General features: G+C 48.8%; 1 protein-coding gene across 1 annotated transcript in view; it reads right to left on the bottom strand.

Annotated features, from left to right (window-relative positions):
- Positions 1-8473: 8473 nt before the first annotated feature.
- The window catches only part of EHD2 (EH domain containing 2), a 40201-nt gene continuing 33437 nt past the window's right edge, over positions 8474-15237 (bottom strand). The window contains exon 5 of the mRNA XM_035118042.2: positions 8474-14618. Within this exon, the coding sequence (XP_034973933.1) occupies positions 14082-14618 (537 nt within the window). The 3' untranslated portion in view covers positions 8474-14081. The remainder of the gene's footprint in view (positions 14619-15237) is intronic.

The following is a 15237-nucleotide window of genomic DNA, read 5'->3' as shown; positions in this document are numbered from 1 at the left end:
TCTTCCAGTGTGTGGTCTCACTGTTGTTGTTTAGTCGTTTAGTCGTGTCCGACTCTTCATGACCCCATGGACCATAGCACGCCAGGCACTCCTGTCTTGCACTGCCTCCCGCAGTTTGGTCAAACTCATGTTTGTAGCTTCGAAACACTGTCCAACCATCTTGTCCTCTGACGTCCCCTTCTCCTAGTGCCCTCAATCTTTCCCAACATCAGGGTCTTTTCCAAGGATTCTTCTCTTCTCATGAGGTGGCCAAAGTACTGGAGCCTCAGCTTCACGATCTGTCCTTCCAGGGAGCACTCAGGGCTGATTTCCTTAAGAATGGATAGGTTTGATCTTCTTGCAGTCCATGGGACTCTCAAGAGTCTCCTCCAGCACCATAATTCAAAAGCGTCAATTCTTCGGCGATCAGCCTTCTTTATGGTCCAGCTCTCACTTCCATACATCACTACTGGGAAAACCATAGCTTTAACTATACGGACCTTTGTCGGCAAGGTGATGTCTCTGCTTTTTAAGATGCTGTCTAGGTTTGTCATTGCTTTTCTCCCAAGAAGCAGGCGTCTTTTAATTTCGTGACTGCTGTGATCAAGGAGCCCAAGAAAGTAAAATCTCTCACTGCCTCCATTTCTTCCCCTTCTACAGTATTTGCCAGGAGGTGATGGGACCAGTGGCCATGATCTTGGTTTTTTTGATGTTGAGCTTCAGACCATATTTAGCGCTCTCCTCTTTCACCCTCATTAAAAGGTTCTTTAATTCCTCCTCGCTTTCTGCCATCAAGGTTGTGTCATCTGCATATCTGAGGTTGTTGATATTTCTTCCAGCAATCTTAATTCCTGCTTGGGATTCATCTAGTCCAGCCTTTCGCATGATGAATTCTGCATATAAATTAAATAAGCAGGGAGACAATATACAACCTTGTCGTACTCCTTTCCCAATTTTGAACCAATCAGTGGTCTCACAAATCCTGCAAAAAGTAGAGGTTCCTTGGGAGATGATGTGTTTCGTTGGCAAATTTTATAGAGTCCTGATGTCGCTTTGAGATTTGCACAGCAGGTGTGTGTGCTTTTTCCTGCACCCTTCCGCAAGTCTGCTCAGCGTATAAATAAATACAAGATCCCAAAGCCACTGTAAAAGTCCAGCACTCTTCTCTCAAACTGCAACTTACCCTAAACGCTGTCAGGAGGTTCCTAGTGTTTGGGGAACTGGAAAGCAAAAAAAAAATTAAAAATTACCCTGGCTTTATTCACACGGCAGTTTATTCCCCAATGTTTCCCTAACTCCTAATTTCTGAGCTTTCACACGACTCAAGAGCTGCTCCCAGAAAACTGATGCAATATATACCGTAGTGCATCTTTAGCGCTCATCTCCATGTTTTTTTTTTAATTCCAGGAAAGAATGTGGGAGTAAAGCAGGGGTAGGCAACCTAAGGCCTGTGGGCCAGATGTGGCCCAATTGCCTTCTTAATCCAGCCCGCGGACGCTCCAGGAATCAGCATGTTTTTACATGAGTAGACTGTGTCCTTTTATTTAAAATGCATCTCTGGGTTATTTGTGGGACATAGGAATTCGTTCATTTCCCCCCCCCCAAAAAAAATATAGTCTGGCCCACCACATGGTCTGAGGGATGGTGGACCAACCCACGGCTGAAAAAGGTTGCTGACCTCTGGAATAAAATGACAACATTTGGGTCAGTATATGAGTTTACAGTTCTTTCCTGCTGTTTCATGGAGGAATTGGGGGGGGCATCCAATTACTCAGTGCATCTGACTGTTAACCAGAAGGTTTGTGGTTCGAGCCCATCCAGTGAGTGCTGTGGGTGAGATCCCTGCATTGCAGGGGGTTGGACTAGATGACTCTCGGTGTCCCGTCCAATTCTACGATTCTATGATTTGTCATAGAAAGAAATCTGCTCCTTTCCCCTTATGGGGTATCCAAGAGCCCGTATAGAGTCCTTAAGTGGGTTCCCTATCGGAAGGAGAAAATAGCAGAGGCCAACCAGAGAATATTGAGAAGCTAGTAAGCCTGATCTTTATTCAACTATTGCAACAGGGTGCTCACTGCCACACGCAGGAGGGAGGAGGAACCCAGAACAATGGTGCACAAGCCCTTTGTATAGACCAGGCACCCCCAAACTCGGCCCTCCAGATGTTTTGGGACTACGACTCCCATCACCCCTAGCTAACAATATCAGTGGTCAGGGGTGATGGGAATTGTAGTCCCAAAACATCTGGAGGGTCGAGTTTGGGGGTGCCTGATATAGACTTTTGAAATTGCCCACCCTGTAGCTCAAAACCACCGCAACACATCATACATACATCACAGAAGAGGATGAGCTACAGCAGAAATCCTGTTTGCCAGGATATTTGTTAATGGCGGTGCTTTTTTTCTTCTTCTGGGGGTATGCAGGGGTACGCATACCCCTAAACATTTTGTGAATCTATGTTTGGCCACATTGAGGGGCAGTATTTAAATATGAGTAGGAAAATGAGAGTACCCCTAAACATTTTTTTAAGAAAAAAAAAAAAGCACTGGTTAATGGTCACTGATTGCTTTACCTGGGCAGCCTGGGCATTCTTTTGTGATGGTAAATACTTTTAATTCCTGAAACCAGGTCACAGGCTCACCCTATTCATGCACAAATACACCCTTAAGACAGTTACAGGTAGGTAGACAGTGTTGGTCTGAGTCGAAGCAAAATACAAAAATTCCTTCAGTAGCACCTTAAAGACCAACTAAGTTTATATTTTGGTATGAGCTTTCGTGTGCATGCACACTTCTTCAGATACCCTTAAGACAGGTAAGCAAAAGACAATGGGGAGGCTTTCCCATTTCCTTCCTCCTTGCAGAGAAATGTGTGAGGTCAATTTGGGAGAGTCAAAATGGTTTGGGAGAGTCAAAATGGCTTCAATATTGCCCCCCCCCTACTATTTAAGACACATACTTATGTATGTGTTTGCCTTGTACATTTATGAACGTTTATTTTATATTTGGGACCTTAGAGTTCTTATAACAGATTCTATAACTGCTTATACCTAGGGCGTAAGAAATTTTGAAGAGAGATCCCAATGCAGGGTGGGTTACTACCTGGGGCCCAGGAGGCCCAAGAGCTAAATGCAGAAAATTGTATATTTTTGTTCTGTAAACGGCCTTCCGTATAGTAATGTAAAAAGGCGGTATGCAAATTAAAACTGGAATGAAGATGCCCGGGCCTCTCTTCTGCAGGCCACACTCTCTCCTGCCCCACAGCTTTCCACAGCCCCCCTCTTCAAGTACCTTTACAAAATCTGGCTGGAATGAGTCCTTGAATGCTGGTAGTGCTTCTTGCCAAGTGTGTGCAGAAACTAGCTCACCTTGCAAAGGTTGTTGTGCTCCTGTAGCTCTGACACTTTGCCTCTGGCCCCGCCCACCATTGCAATGTGGCTCCCGCAAGGTCACTCTGAAGAGAATGCGGCCCCCAGGCTGGAATATGTTCCTCATTCCCGGGTTCTGCCGTATTATTTCTGCTAGAAGTGCAGAAGCTGGCATTCCCTGTGTCCCCTTCTCTCGCTCGGCCACACACTTTCCATAGAAGCGCGCACACAAATGTGCTTGGCTTCCTCCACAATTTTCTGACTCACCTTTTTAATTCTGACTCATTCTTTCCCCACCCCCACCCCGTTCCTGCCCCACCATCTGTTTTCCACTGACCCCTGAAATGCTCTGGGTCTCAGCCCCGACCTTGTTCGCACCCCTTTTCTATGCGTGGGTAGAACCCAGAGCAAGGGTTGGGAGCCGCTCGCTCTGTGTCTCCACTTCTGTTCCAAAATCAAAAGCAGTGACTTGGAAACGCAGTCAGGGAAGCAGGAGACAGCAGGGTTTAAGAAACAACGCAGGAAAGAAGGGAAATCCTTTATTAAGGGGGACCAAATGCTGTGCTGCAAAAATATTTTCCTAAGCAGGTCGAAAGACAACCACTGAATTGGGGTTAGGTAACAATTGATTTCACTGAATCCACACTCACTTGATTGGATTCAATTGAGGGTCCAGATCCAGGAATCCCGAGTTCTTTCTACGAAACGCTCTATGCACAGAAGCTGTAAAACACATTTTTGATATGATAGCCATGTTCAAATAGATAAAAGGATGTCATATAGAGGAGGGAGAAAGGTTGTTTTCTGCTGCTCCAGAGAAGCGGACACGGAGCAATGGATTCAAGCTACAAGAAAGAAGATTCCACCTAAACATTAGGAAGAACTTCCTGACAGTAAGAGCTGTTTGGCAGTGGAATTTGCTGCCAAGGAGTGTGGTGTAGTCTCCTTCTTTGGAGGTCTTTAAGCAGAGGCTTTAAGCAGAATGCTTTGATGGTGTTTCCTGCTTGGCAGGGGGGGTTGACTGGACGGCCATTGTGGTCTCTTCCAACTCTATGATTCTATGATTCTATTGCAGCTGATCTTTGGAAATTAGCTGGAATCAGCTGATAGTTGTTTCGGGTTTTAGGGTTCATTTCCCTTTTTACTGTTCTGAATGTGGTGGAACCATAAAATGTTTTATATTGATTACAGTATAAGTAAAAAGGTAAAGGACCTCTGGACGGTTAAGTCTAGTCAAAAGCGACTATGGGGTTGCGGCGCTCATCTCACTTTCAGGCCGAGGGAGCCAGTGTTTGTCCACAGACAGGTTTCTGGGTCATGTAGCCAGCATGACTAAACTGCTTCTGGCGCAATGGGACACCATAACGGAAACCAGAGCGCACGGAAATGCCGTTTACCTTCCTGCTGCAGCGGTACCTATTTATCTACTTGCACTGGCGTGCTTTCGAACTGCTAGGTAGACAGAAGCTAGAGCAGAGCATCGGAAGCTCATCCCGTCGTGGGGATTCGAACCACCGATCTTCCGATTGGCAAGCCCAAGAGGCTCAGTGGTTTAGATCACACTGTTGTTCTGGGGAAGCTACACAGTTAAAACTGTTCCACTATCTGTAAACCTTCTTAGGAACTTGAGTTTGTTTGTTAGCTGACTGGTACATAAATAGTAGAAATATATTACAAACCTGAATGGTGGATTACGCCCCGTCCCCTATTTTCCTGCATGCTTTTTGGTCATATGGAGATTCAAATCCATGTTAGTATAAATACCCTCTGGCCTGGTCGCCTATGGTGAATAATGATCACTTCCAAGCAATCAGGCAGAGAAGGTGGTGGTTCTGGGGGTGGGTGGGCCACAAATGATTAATAATGTGAGAGCAGATGGGTTGCAGAAATTCGTGAAGGCTCCTTATTTTTGCAGACTGATTTGCAGGGCTGGTGTGTGTGTGTGTGTGTGTGTGTGTGTTGTGTGTGTTGTGTGTGTATAATATCTCTTAAACATAACACTAGGCTTGTTTTTCATGTATTTAAAATACAGTGGTACCTCGACTTACGAATGACTCGACTTAAAAATGTTTCGAGTTACAAACAGAGTTCCATCCACCATTTTGGATGCGGTTTAGATAGGATTTTTTCAACTTACGAATTTTTAAAATCCCCCCCCCATTGTCTTCGACATTACGAATTTTTCAACTTACGAAGGTCCGTTCGGAAAGGATTAAATTCGTAAGTCGAGGTACCACTGTATTTAATATCTGCTAGAGCCTTTAAATCTTGCTGTGAACCATGTCCACACCCCAATCCAAAGGAGCGCTGGTGATTAAATCATGCCACTTGCAGCGCTCCCATAATGCTTGCATGCACACCATACGGTATATGTAAGGCACATTTAAAGCACACCCACAAAGAATCATGGGAACCGTAGTTTGCCCACCACAGAATTTCAATACCCAGCACCCTTAACAAGCCCCCGTTCCTGATGTTCTTTTCTTGTGTGCGTTTTAAATTTATGGTATGTGCACAGCCAATGTGTGTGCTGGCCCTCGGTCCCGGTCCTCCCATTGGACATAGGGAAGAAGTGGCTGCCAGGTGGGAGACACTGGCTAGTCACTGAGCTTGCAAATGCTGGCCTGGTAGCACTGCAATCTGGAGGGGCCGTCTTGGGTTTGTGGAGGCATCAGGGCAGGATTTTAGGGCACCTATCCAGAGCCCCACTCAGCAGAATGAGCAGGAGGGCCCCTGAGCTATGGGTTATGAGGTTATTAAGTCAATAAAATCATGCAAACTGTTATCTGCAGAGCTGCCCCTGTTCAATACGATGGGCTGCTAGTCTTAAATTAGCAAACTGCACCCACTCTGCCCTCCTTAGTCGGGCAGGGGCTTTGCCCCAGCACTACCCCCACTGTGGAATCTCCATGTACTGAGCAGCTCGGTACCGCCTGTTCTTTTTGGCAGCGGGGAGAGGAATGTGAAAGTTTCCTTTGGCCTGGCGAGGAGTGTTCTGGCCGGGGCCCAGCGGGTGACTCACGGGCTGGGGACACTTGCCATGCCCTGCCAAATGGAGGGGGGAAATGCTACGTGGGTCTCCAAAATTTCTTCCCCCCAAGGCTTTGTACAGTGGTGCCTCGCTAGGCGAAATTAATTCATTCCACGGGTCTTTTCTTATAGCGAAAAATTCGTCTAGCAAATCCCATAGGAAAGCACTGAATTTTTTTTGACTATTTTTTTGGCCCATAGGAACGCATTAATTGAATTTCAATGCATTCCTATGGGAAACCGCGGTTCGCTAGACGAATTTTTCGTAAAACGCATTCATCTAGCGAGGCAAGCTCCGCTCGAAAAATCCTTTCGTTAAGCGGAAATTTAGTTAAGCAGGGCATTTGTACTGGACAAGTCCTGCAGATCTCTGGTTTCTCTCAAGGAAGATAATGGTGCAGCTGTAGAAGAAAGACATGATGCTCCTTCAAGGGAGCTTGTTAAAGGTTGATGGGAACTGTAGCTCCGGGAGGGCTCCGCTACAGTTCCCAGGGTTCTTTGGGGAAACAGTGGCGGACTTGGAGTTCTCAAATTTCAGCAGCCCCCTTTGCCTCTGCTCAGGGTTCCGTCTTCTCCACCATGCTTTTTAACATCTATATGAAGCCGCTGGGAGAGATCGTCAGGGTTTGGGCTGGGTGTTCATTAGTATGCAGATGATACCCAGCTCTACCTCTCTTTTAAATCAGAACCAGTGAAGGCGGTGAAGGTCCTGTGTGAGTGCCTGGAGGCGGTTGGAGGATGGGTGGATGGAGGCTAACAGATTGAGGTTGGATCCTGACAAGACAGAAGTGCCATTTTGGGGGGCAGGGGGCGGGCAGGTGTGGGGGACTCCCTGGTCCTAAATGGGGTAACTGTGCCCCTAAGGGACCATGTGCACAGCCTGGGAGTCATTTTGGACTCACAGCTGTCCATGGAGGCACAGGTCAGTTCTGTGTCCAGGGCAGCTGTCTACCAGCTCCATCTGGTACGCAGGCTGAGACCCTACCTGCCCGCGGACTGTCTCGCCAGAGTGGTGCATGCTCTGGTTATCTCCCGCTTGGATTACTGCAATGCACTCTACATGGGGCTACCTTTGAAAGTGACCTGGAAACTACAACTAATCCAGAATGTGGCAGCTAGACTGGTGACTGGGAGCGGCCGCCGAGACCACAAAACACCGGTCTTGAAAGATCTACATTGGCTCCCAGTACGTTTCCAAGCACAATTCAAAGTGTTGGTGCTGACCTTTAAAGCCCTAAATGGCCTCAGCCCAGTATACCTGAAGGAGCGTCTCCACCCTCATCGTTCAGCCCAGACACTGAGGTCCAGAGCCGAGGGCCTTCTGGTGGTTCCCTCCTGCGAGAAGTGAGGTTACAGGGAACCAGGCAGAGAGAGGGCCTTCTCAGTAGTGGCGCCCACCCTGTGGAACGCCCTCCCACCAGATGTCAAAGAAATAAACAACTATCTGACTTTTAGAAGGTATCTGAAGGCAGTCCTGATTAGGGAAGCTTTTAATGTCTGATGTTTTATCGTGATTTTAATATTCTGTTGGGAGCCGCCCAGAGTGGCTGGGGAAACCCGGCCAGATGGGCGGGGTGTAAATGGTTAATAATAATAATAATAATAATAATAATAAGGCTCCTGAGACTCTCCCCAGGCCACAGCTGCCGCACCGTAGCATACAAACGTAAAAAAATGAATACCACACTGCTAAACTATCACACCAATGTGAGGGAATACATATAAGCCCTCAGCGCCGTCTTAAGCGCCCCTGTCGCCATGGTGCGCCGGATCTCTCCGGCGCCCTTCCGCCCCGTTTCCCAACGCGGTGGGCGGGTGGGTGCGGTGCTGCTGCGTGGCGGGTGGGCGGGCAGACACAGCGCGATCTCTGGCGCGCCCCGTTTCCCAGCGCGGTGGGCAGGTGGGCGCAGCTGCGCAGCGGACCGGCGGACCAGCCGGCCAGCGGGCGGGCGCAGCTCGCGGCGCCCTCCTGGCGGGCCGGCGTCATGGTGCCCTGCGCCACCGGGGGTCTATTATGAGCCGGGCCTGTAAGCCCTATGCTAGACACACACAGGCACACAGCACCAAGATCCCGGGAAAAGTAGGCCAAACTCCGGCTGGTAAATATAACTTGTTTTATTTAGGCTGAAATGCTGTTACAGTGACAAAGGCACATTGCAGAAGCAGCAGGGGGTCCTCTGCACACCTGGGTCTCCCAAGGAAGGGCATCAAGACCAGCAGGGAGGTCTCAGTGAAGACAGTTGGTTCCTTAGATCCCCCCCCCAAAAAAAATGGAATCAAACTTCTGGCCTTGATCCTGAGGTTTGATGTGGAGCTGTCTTCCCTTTATAGCCCAGGGCAGCTCTGCTGGTGCAAAGTCCTGGGATGCAGATCAGCCCTTGCCTCTGCAGTAAGGTGATTGGGAATGACCTTGCAAATGCAGGGCTGCTGGGAACAGTTTGGAAGCAGAATGAACTGGGCGAAACAGTATATGCACACGCATAAGGATATTCATATTTTGTATAGGTGGCTTTCATCATCTATTCTGGGTGCAGAGTTTGGAGTCTTTGGTTGCAGATGTTGGCATTTTAAGAATAAAGGGGTGAGGGCCCTGCCTACAGGATGGGGAACCTACAGCTGCACCAGTGGGCCAAGGGGTTTTCTAAGCACACTCTAGGGACCTGTTTGGTCTTGTAAGTGCCACACAGCTTCCACCAGAACCAGGCCACCTGAATGTCGGTTACACGCTCTCTGCTCCCTGTCTGTTTCACCCAATTTAGAATTATCCAAAGTCAGCGACTAGTCACTCCTAAAGCAAACAGCAAGCAAAGTAGGCAGATAAATGCTGCTGTTTTGATGTGAAATAATAAGCACATGGCTTTTGCAATAGTAACAATAAGGCTGAATGGAGCGGGCAAACAATCTCGAGTGTGCAGCTGAAATGCAGTGAAAGAGGGAGGGATCTGAGCCCAGCAGGTACCGGTATACATGAAGCAATGCAGATGGAATAAAAGTGACAGTTATTCCCTACACACAGTGCTCACATGAGAGCAAACTTGACAAGAAAAAGTGCTACTGCGAAAACACAGCTGGAGAGGCCGGGAAGCAGATTTGAACTTCACGACTACTGGCAAAAGTTTGTTGACAAAGTAATGCAATGAATGAAAGGAATGTTGTTTGTGTCCCACCCAGCCCAAAGGATGACATGCCAGCAAAGGATCTGCTGCCCAACAAAGAGCTACACATTTGAGAACCTCGCGATTCTTTGGTGTACATACTTGTTTTAAAGCAAGTTGCTAGACCTCATGAATTTAGATAAATGGTTGGAAAGTTCTCCGAGTTTCTTCGCCTCCTAGAGTTCTTTCACATTCCTCTAACTTTCTTCTTTTGAACTCCAATGATTTGGGAGGGAGGGGGGGAAATCAATTAGCAGGAGGAAAAGTATGGAAGCATATATGTGCAAATATACATCATTAGAAACTTGCAGAGAAGACTTGATATGTTGAAGCGATATGTGGAATCGACATCTCTTCTGAACCTCATTCCCACAACTCTTTCCACAGAACCAGACATCTCTCTCAAAAGAACCACGTAAATTGTAAATAGCCCCCTCTAACCACTAATGATCACGCACATTCTGTGACATAACAGCAGCTCAGCCACGATACTTGAGGGGACTCACAGACAGCTGACAGCCAATGTTTAGGTCAAGGGGGGACAACCTTTCAACACCAGAACATCTACACCACCGGGGGGGGGCAGGAGGTCCAGCTTGAAGGTCTACAGGTTTAAAGGGACAAGCATCCTTTACAATTCCTGTAATAGTTGTAAAGATGATATCACATTGAAAGGTTGGTCACCCATGGCGTAAGCTCTTCAGTGTGTGGCGCAATATATTCCAAAGACTGAATGTGCAAATCTTGAATTTTGAACATGGAACATGCACAGCCCTGCCAGGGAGTGCTTCACAGTCCTCTGGAGAACCATAGTGGAGTTAGCTGCACCTAAGAAAGAGGATGGGGAACCATGTACCCCCTACTTGTCTCTATGGCTGGTTCTCCGGTTTTAGTCCTACTGATTGAGACACAGAGGCCATGTCTACACGACAGGCTTGAACTGGTTTACCTGCCACTTCCTCTCCCCCTTGGAACTGTAGGTCTGCGACAGGATCTTCAAGGAGATCATTCTCAGCACCTTAAGCGATTGACAACCCGCAGTGTCCTTTGCAGGGAAGCCAAGATAGTATAAACCCCAACAATCCAAAGCAGATCTACAATGTTCTAGACGGGGTCATTATGACATGCTCCCAGGTCAAAAGGAGCATCTTGGAAGCATCAAGTGTGGGCAGAACACTACTTTGGTCTTCTCAGCAAGGGGAAAGGCTTGCAGAGGTGCATGGCACGGGGGTGAGGTCTGGACAGAATTACGAAAGAGGGCCCTCGGATCAGAGCTAGCACCAAAGGGCAGGCTTTCTATCAGTTGCAGAAGAGATCCAGGCTGCAGCTTGGGTAGAAATGCAGCTATGATGTAAGATGGTGAGCCTAAGGCACAGTGTTAGGATAATAAAAAGGCAAAACTTTGGCACTGCTAATGCATGGACTGACGACCAAACAAGACAGCGAAGTTTATTGCATGAAAGCAATTAATGTGCATGGTTTTCGTTACATAAAAAGCAGCTGCTGGTGGTGGGGAAGTTTGCTGGAGGGGAGCATGATAAAGGTTGGGGCTGGAGCCTTGTGGCACCTTAGAGACTCACAAATTCATGATTCCAGAAAGGCTTGTGCCATAACAACATTAGTTGGTCTTTAAGTTGTGGTGCAATATTCTGTCTTTGCTTTTGGTGCAACAGATGGGTAACTCAGACAGCCCTCTCGAAATTGCAACACAAAAACCCCGTGCTATGTTAATTGCGTAATTGCAGCCATCGCCAACCTGGTGCCCTCTAGATGTTTTGGACTACAACTCCCATCAGGCCAAGCCAGCGCAGTTGTTTTGCAAGCAACTTCCCCAGATATAAATAATATGCCTTGTGGTTATTTTCAGTAATATATGCATTTCTATGCAGCCTCTCGGCTAACACGTTCATCTTTTTATTTAGCTGGATAACAGAAAAGTGCAAATTTCAAAGGGTGGCTGCGTTTTTGGTTTGCATATTGTTTTGGGGCGTGCGGATTAGGTTAGTTCATCTTTAAGTGCAAGCTGAAGCAGATTGCTCCCCGATTCCCAACTTCGGCTGCCTTAGTCCAATGCAAGCCTCAAGCCATAGACTGCCCATCTGGACACCAGCCCTTATTCAACTTTCTCAACCACCTCACCCTTGCCAATGGATGGAGATCTTCTTGGCTGTGAGGTAAACCCAGGCCTCTACCTGGCCTTTGGCCAGTAGAAAAAGCATGATGTTTGGAGGAAGCTAAATCCCAGGAGGGCTTGGGGTGTGGCAGTATTCAGGCCTAGGAATGGAAGCTATTTTAGTAGTCAGCACAAACAGGCAGCTAAAGCAATTGAGGTGTGTTTTCTCAAAAGCCAGCAGAGGCTTTTGGGGAGTGGATGGGACGGCAGCAAACTTCCTCACCGTGTCGCAGGCCTCCGTAGGGAACGACCCTACTTGAGCCCAGAGAAGGCTCCAAGCCATTTGGTTTTCTGAGGCTGAGAAAACAGAGCGGCAGCCTGCCTCAGGGATGATGAAAAGCTTAACGACAAACGAAGCAAATGACGACGCCTTTCAGTGGTACCCACCCGAAATCTGGCCTGTGAACATGAAGGCCAGGTTTTTGCCTCTTGCCTACTGGTAGGGCCGGCTCTGGCTCGAACGCAGCAAATGTGGGCTAAAGCAGAGCTTGCTAAGAGGATCAGAAGAATCCTGCTGGATCAGATCAGTGGGCCATCTTGGGTTCACAGTGGCCAACTGGATGCCAATTTGGGAAGCCTGAAAAGCAGGACCAGATTGCAACAGCACTCCCCCCCCCTTGCAATTCCTAGCAAGTGGTATTTGAATGCACACTGCCTATGAGAGGGGAGGTAGCAACGGCTATAATGGCTGAGGGGGATAGACAGCGTTTTCACCCATGAATTTGTCTACTCCTCTTTTAAAGCCACCCAGGTTGGTGGCCTTCGCCACCTCTTTTGTTCCTGTGTAGGAGCTTCCACCCCATATCCCCAATACACCCCATAACACTTGGGAAGGCACTCGCCAATAAGCTCTTGCTTCTGCAAGTGTCTTCCCAGAAAGTGGGGTGGTTGGGGGAAATGCCTGTTTCACTGAGGCAAGCGCTCTTAATCCCGTCTCCAGGTGGAAGACGCTTTTGCTTCCCTGGTCTGCAAAGGGGGCCATCTCAAAGGCTGGATTTGAAACGCTGCCACCTCAAGCATTCTCTTGAGAAGTGCCAGGGGGCACTTCCAATATTTGCTGGTTTCCTGCTGGCCCAACTCTCCTTGTTTTCCCTGAGGGGTTTTGCACATTCCAGGCAGGCTCTCGCTGTGAGGGGCATCCCTCCAATGGAAAATAAGGGAGTTCGTTTAACTTGGTTTATCTATCTAGCCCATGGTTTCTACTTTGCTTTCCCAAGCCAACAAACACCCAAGGCATAATTTTCACTTGCAAGGATGGAAAAAAAACCCCAGGCAAAGCTCTCTTCTGCCACCAACACTATCTGTGAAATGACAAGCCCAATCCATTTCTTTAGCCTCACCTGGAAATGCCGGGGATCGAACCTGGGACCTTCTGCATGCAAAGCAGATTCCTTACCACTGAGCTATAGCCCTTCCCTAGAGGGTCCTGTACTCTGGCATGTAAGGGTTGCTAGGCGAGCATTCATTCTGCAAAGCTTGCTCTAAAAAGAGGACACTGTAGTTGAACCAAGCCTACTGATGGCAGTAGGCCAGGGTGGGTCAATGGATACTCTCTTCCTGATTTCTTTAAAGGCTTCCTGGTCAGTTTTGCACGTGGACTTGAGTGTGGACTGATGTTTCTGTCCTTTTCCTTGCTGGTCTTCCTTCACTCCTGCCTCACGTCGCCCCCCCACCCTGACTGATGGAGTAATGCCGGCAGCAAAATGCCACCCAGGAAACCTTTGACAGTCGCTGTCCATAAGGCCCGGCCAGAATAATGTACCCGAGCAGTCTTGAGGTGTCCAGCTAAGGAGGTTCAACGTAGAGAAGGTTTCTAATGGAGCCAGAGGAATGAAAAGGGCACACATTGGAGTCTGAGCTGGCAACAAGGCCAAGACCCAGTGAAAAAAAGGTCAAGATTCTTGGGTCAAGGTTCTCTTCATTTGCGAGCAGCAACAGAACAGTCTGAGGCTGGTGCTGTGGAAGCAGGTAGCTCAAGCGTGAGATAACTATTGCAGCATTGCCGCAGGGAACCCTTTTTTTGCGAAAGGAAAGTACGGCACGAGTGAAGACCAACGCACTGGCCCAACTAGGCCTGGGAGAAGGAAGTGGAAACCTGGACCGTGAGCCCAGCTGAAGTAGTTGAAACGATGCTTGGAGAATTAAGGCCTACGTGAGGAACTGAAGCCTGTCCGGTAGGGACAAAGAAGAAGGCAGAAGTGGTTACTGGCTTGAAGGAGGGAGCAGGAAACAGGACCTGCCATGCTGTGCAAGAACGAGGCCTTCACAAGGGCTTTGAGCCAGATATGGGCGGAAAACGGAAAGCCGGCGCCAAACCAGGGCCTACTGGAGCAGTTCAAGCCTGGCGTAGGGATGGAGGCCAGCTTGGGGAGATTCCTTACTCTGCCGACCCCTTCTGCCGACGCTTGGAGGGCGGCACAAGGTGGCGGGGCAGGTCGGAGGGCAGGCCATGGCCCTCCAGCTTGACCTCAATGAGGTGGCTGGCAAGAGCAAACTCCTCGTCATCCAGCATGCCGTCGCGGTCGACGTCACTGAGCTTCCAGATCTTGCCGAGGACTGAGTTGGGCAGCTTGGTGCCGACCATCCAGTTTTTGGCTTTGGTGCCGCTCAGCTTGCCATCCATAGGGGACAGGTTGTAGAAGATCTCGTCATATTTGGGCTTGTCCTTGGTCACAACCCACTCGTCGTCGTCCATGCCCTCGTAGGCTCCCTCAGTCGCCCCTTCGATGAAGGGGCCGTTGCGGGTGCCTTCGAAGGCACCGCCGTGCACAATCTGCTCGGGGACCTCCACCTCCTCCTGGCGCAGAAGGGGCATCAGCTTGGCAATGTCCAGTGTCAGCAGTTCGTCCAGAGCATCCACCATGCGCGGCTTCAGCCCGTGGAATTTGGTGAAGTCGTGCACCATGAGCATCTCCTAGAAAGAATTGGGAGAGGAGGAAGTGACATAGCTTATGGGACTAGCCCTGTGGCACTCCTGCCTGTCTGAACTGAAATACAATGCTATATTCTATATACATTAAGTGATGCTGAACCCCTGAAGCTGGGTGACAGGAGCAAGCCAGCAGTAAATCACACTGAGCAAGTCGGAGTTAACTATTAGCAAAAACAGGATCTGCACAGGAGTGCTAGGCCTAATGAGCAAAGCAACTCATCTCCAGTAGGTCTTGCCCACATGAAGCAGTTGCTGAGAGTGAAGGCCTTCTCACAGCTGCCTAAGTCCCCTCCTCTCCAGGGCTTTCCCCAAGCAATCTGAGACTGTGCCTGCATGAAGCTAACTTCTCCTCTGCCCTCTTCATGCCTCTTCTGGTTCTGGGAGACCAGGAGAGAGGGGAGCTTGTTGCAGAAGGAGGGGGAGACCCCCTGGCTTCTTCAGCAGCCTGACTCATCTCTGCCTCTTGACCTCCCTCCTCTCCAGCCTCTGCTTCTGCCTCTGATTCTGGACTGCTCTCTGCCACATCCTCTTCCCGCTCACTAAACCCTGTTACCTTTTCAGCTTCTGACACCTCCTCTTCCCTGTCTTCTCCCTCTGGCCA

The sequence above is a fragment of the Zootoca vivipara genome, chromosome 6 (assembly GCF_963506605.1).
Source record: "Zootoca vivipara chromosome 6, rZooViv1.1, whole genome shotgun sequence".
In the NCBI taxonomy this organism is placed as follows: domain Eukaryota; kingdom Metazoa; phylum Chordata; class Lepidosauria; order Squamata; family Lacertidae; genus Zootoca; species Zootoca vivipara.
This window is presented reverse-complemented; position numbering and strand designations above follow the sequence as displayed.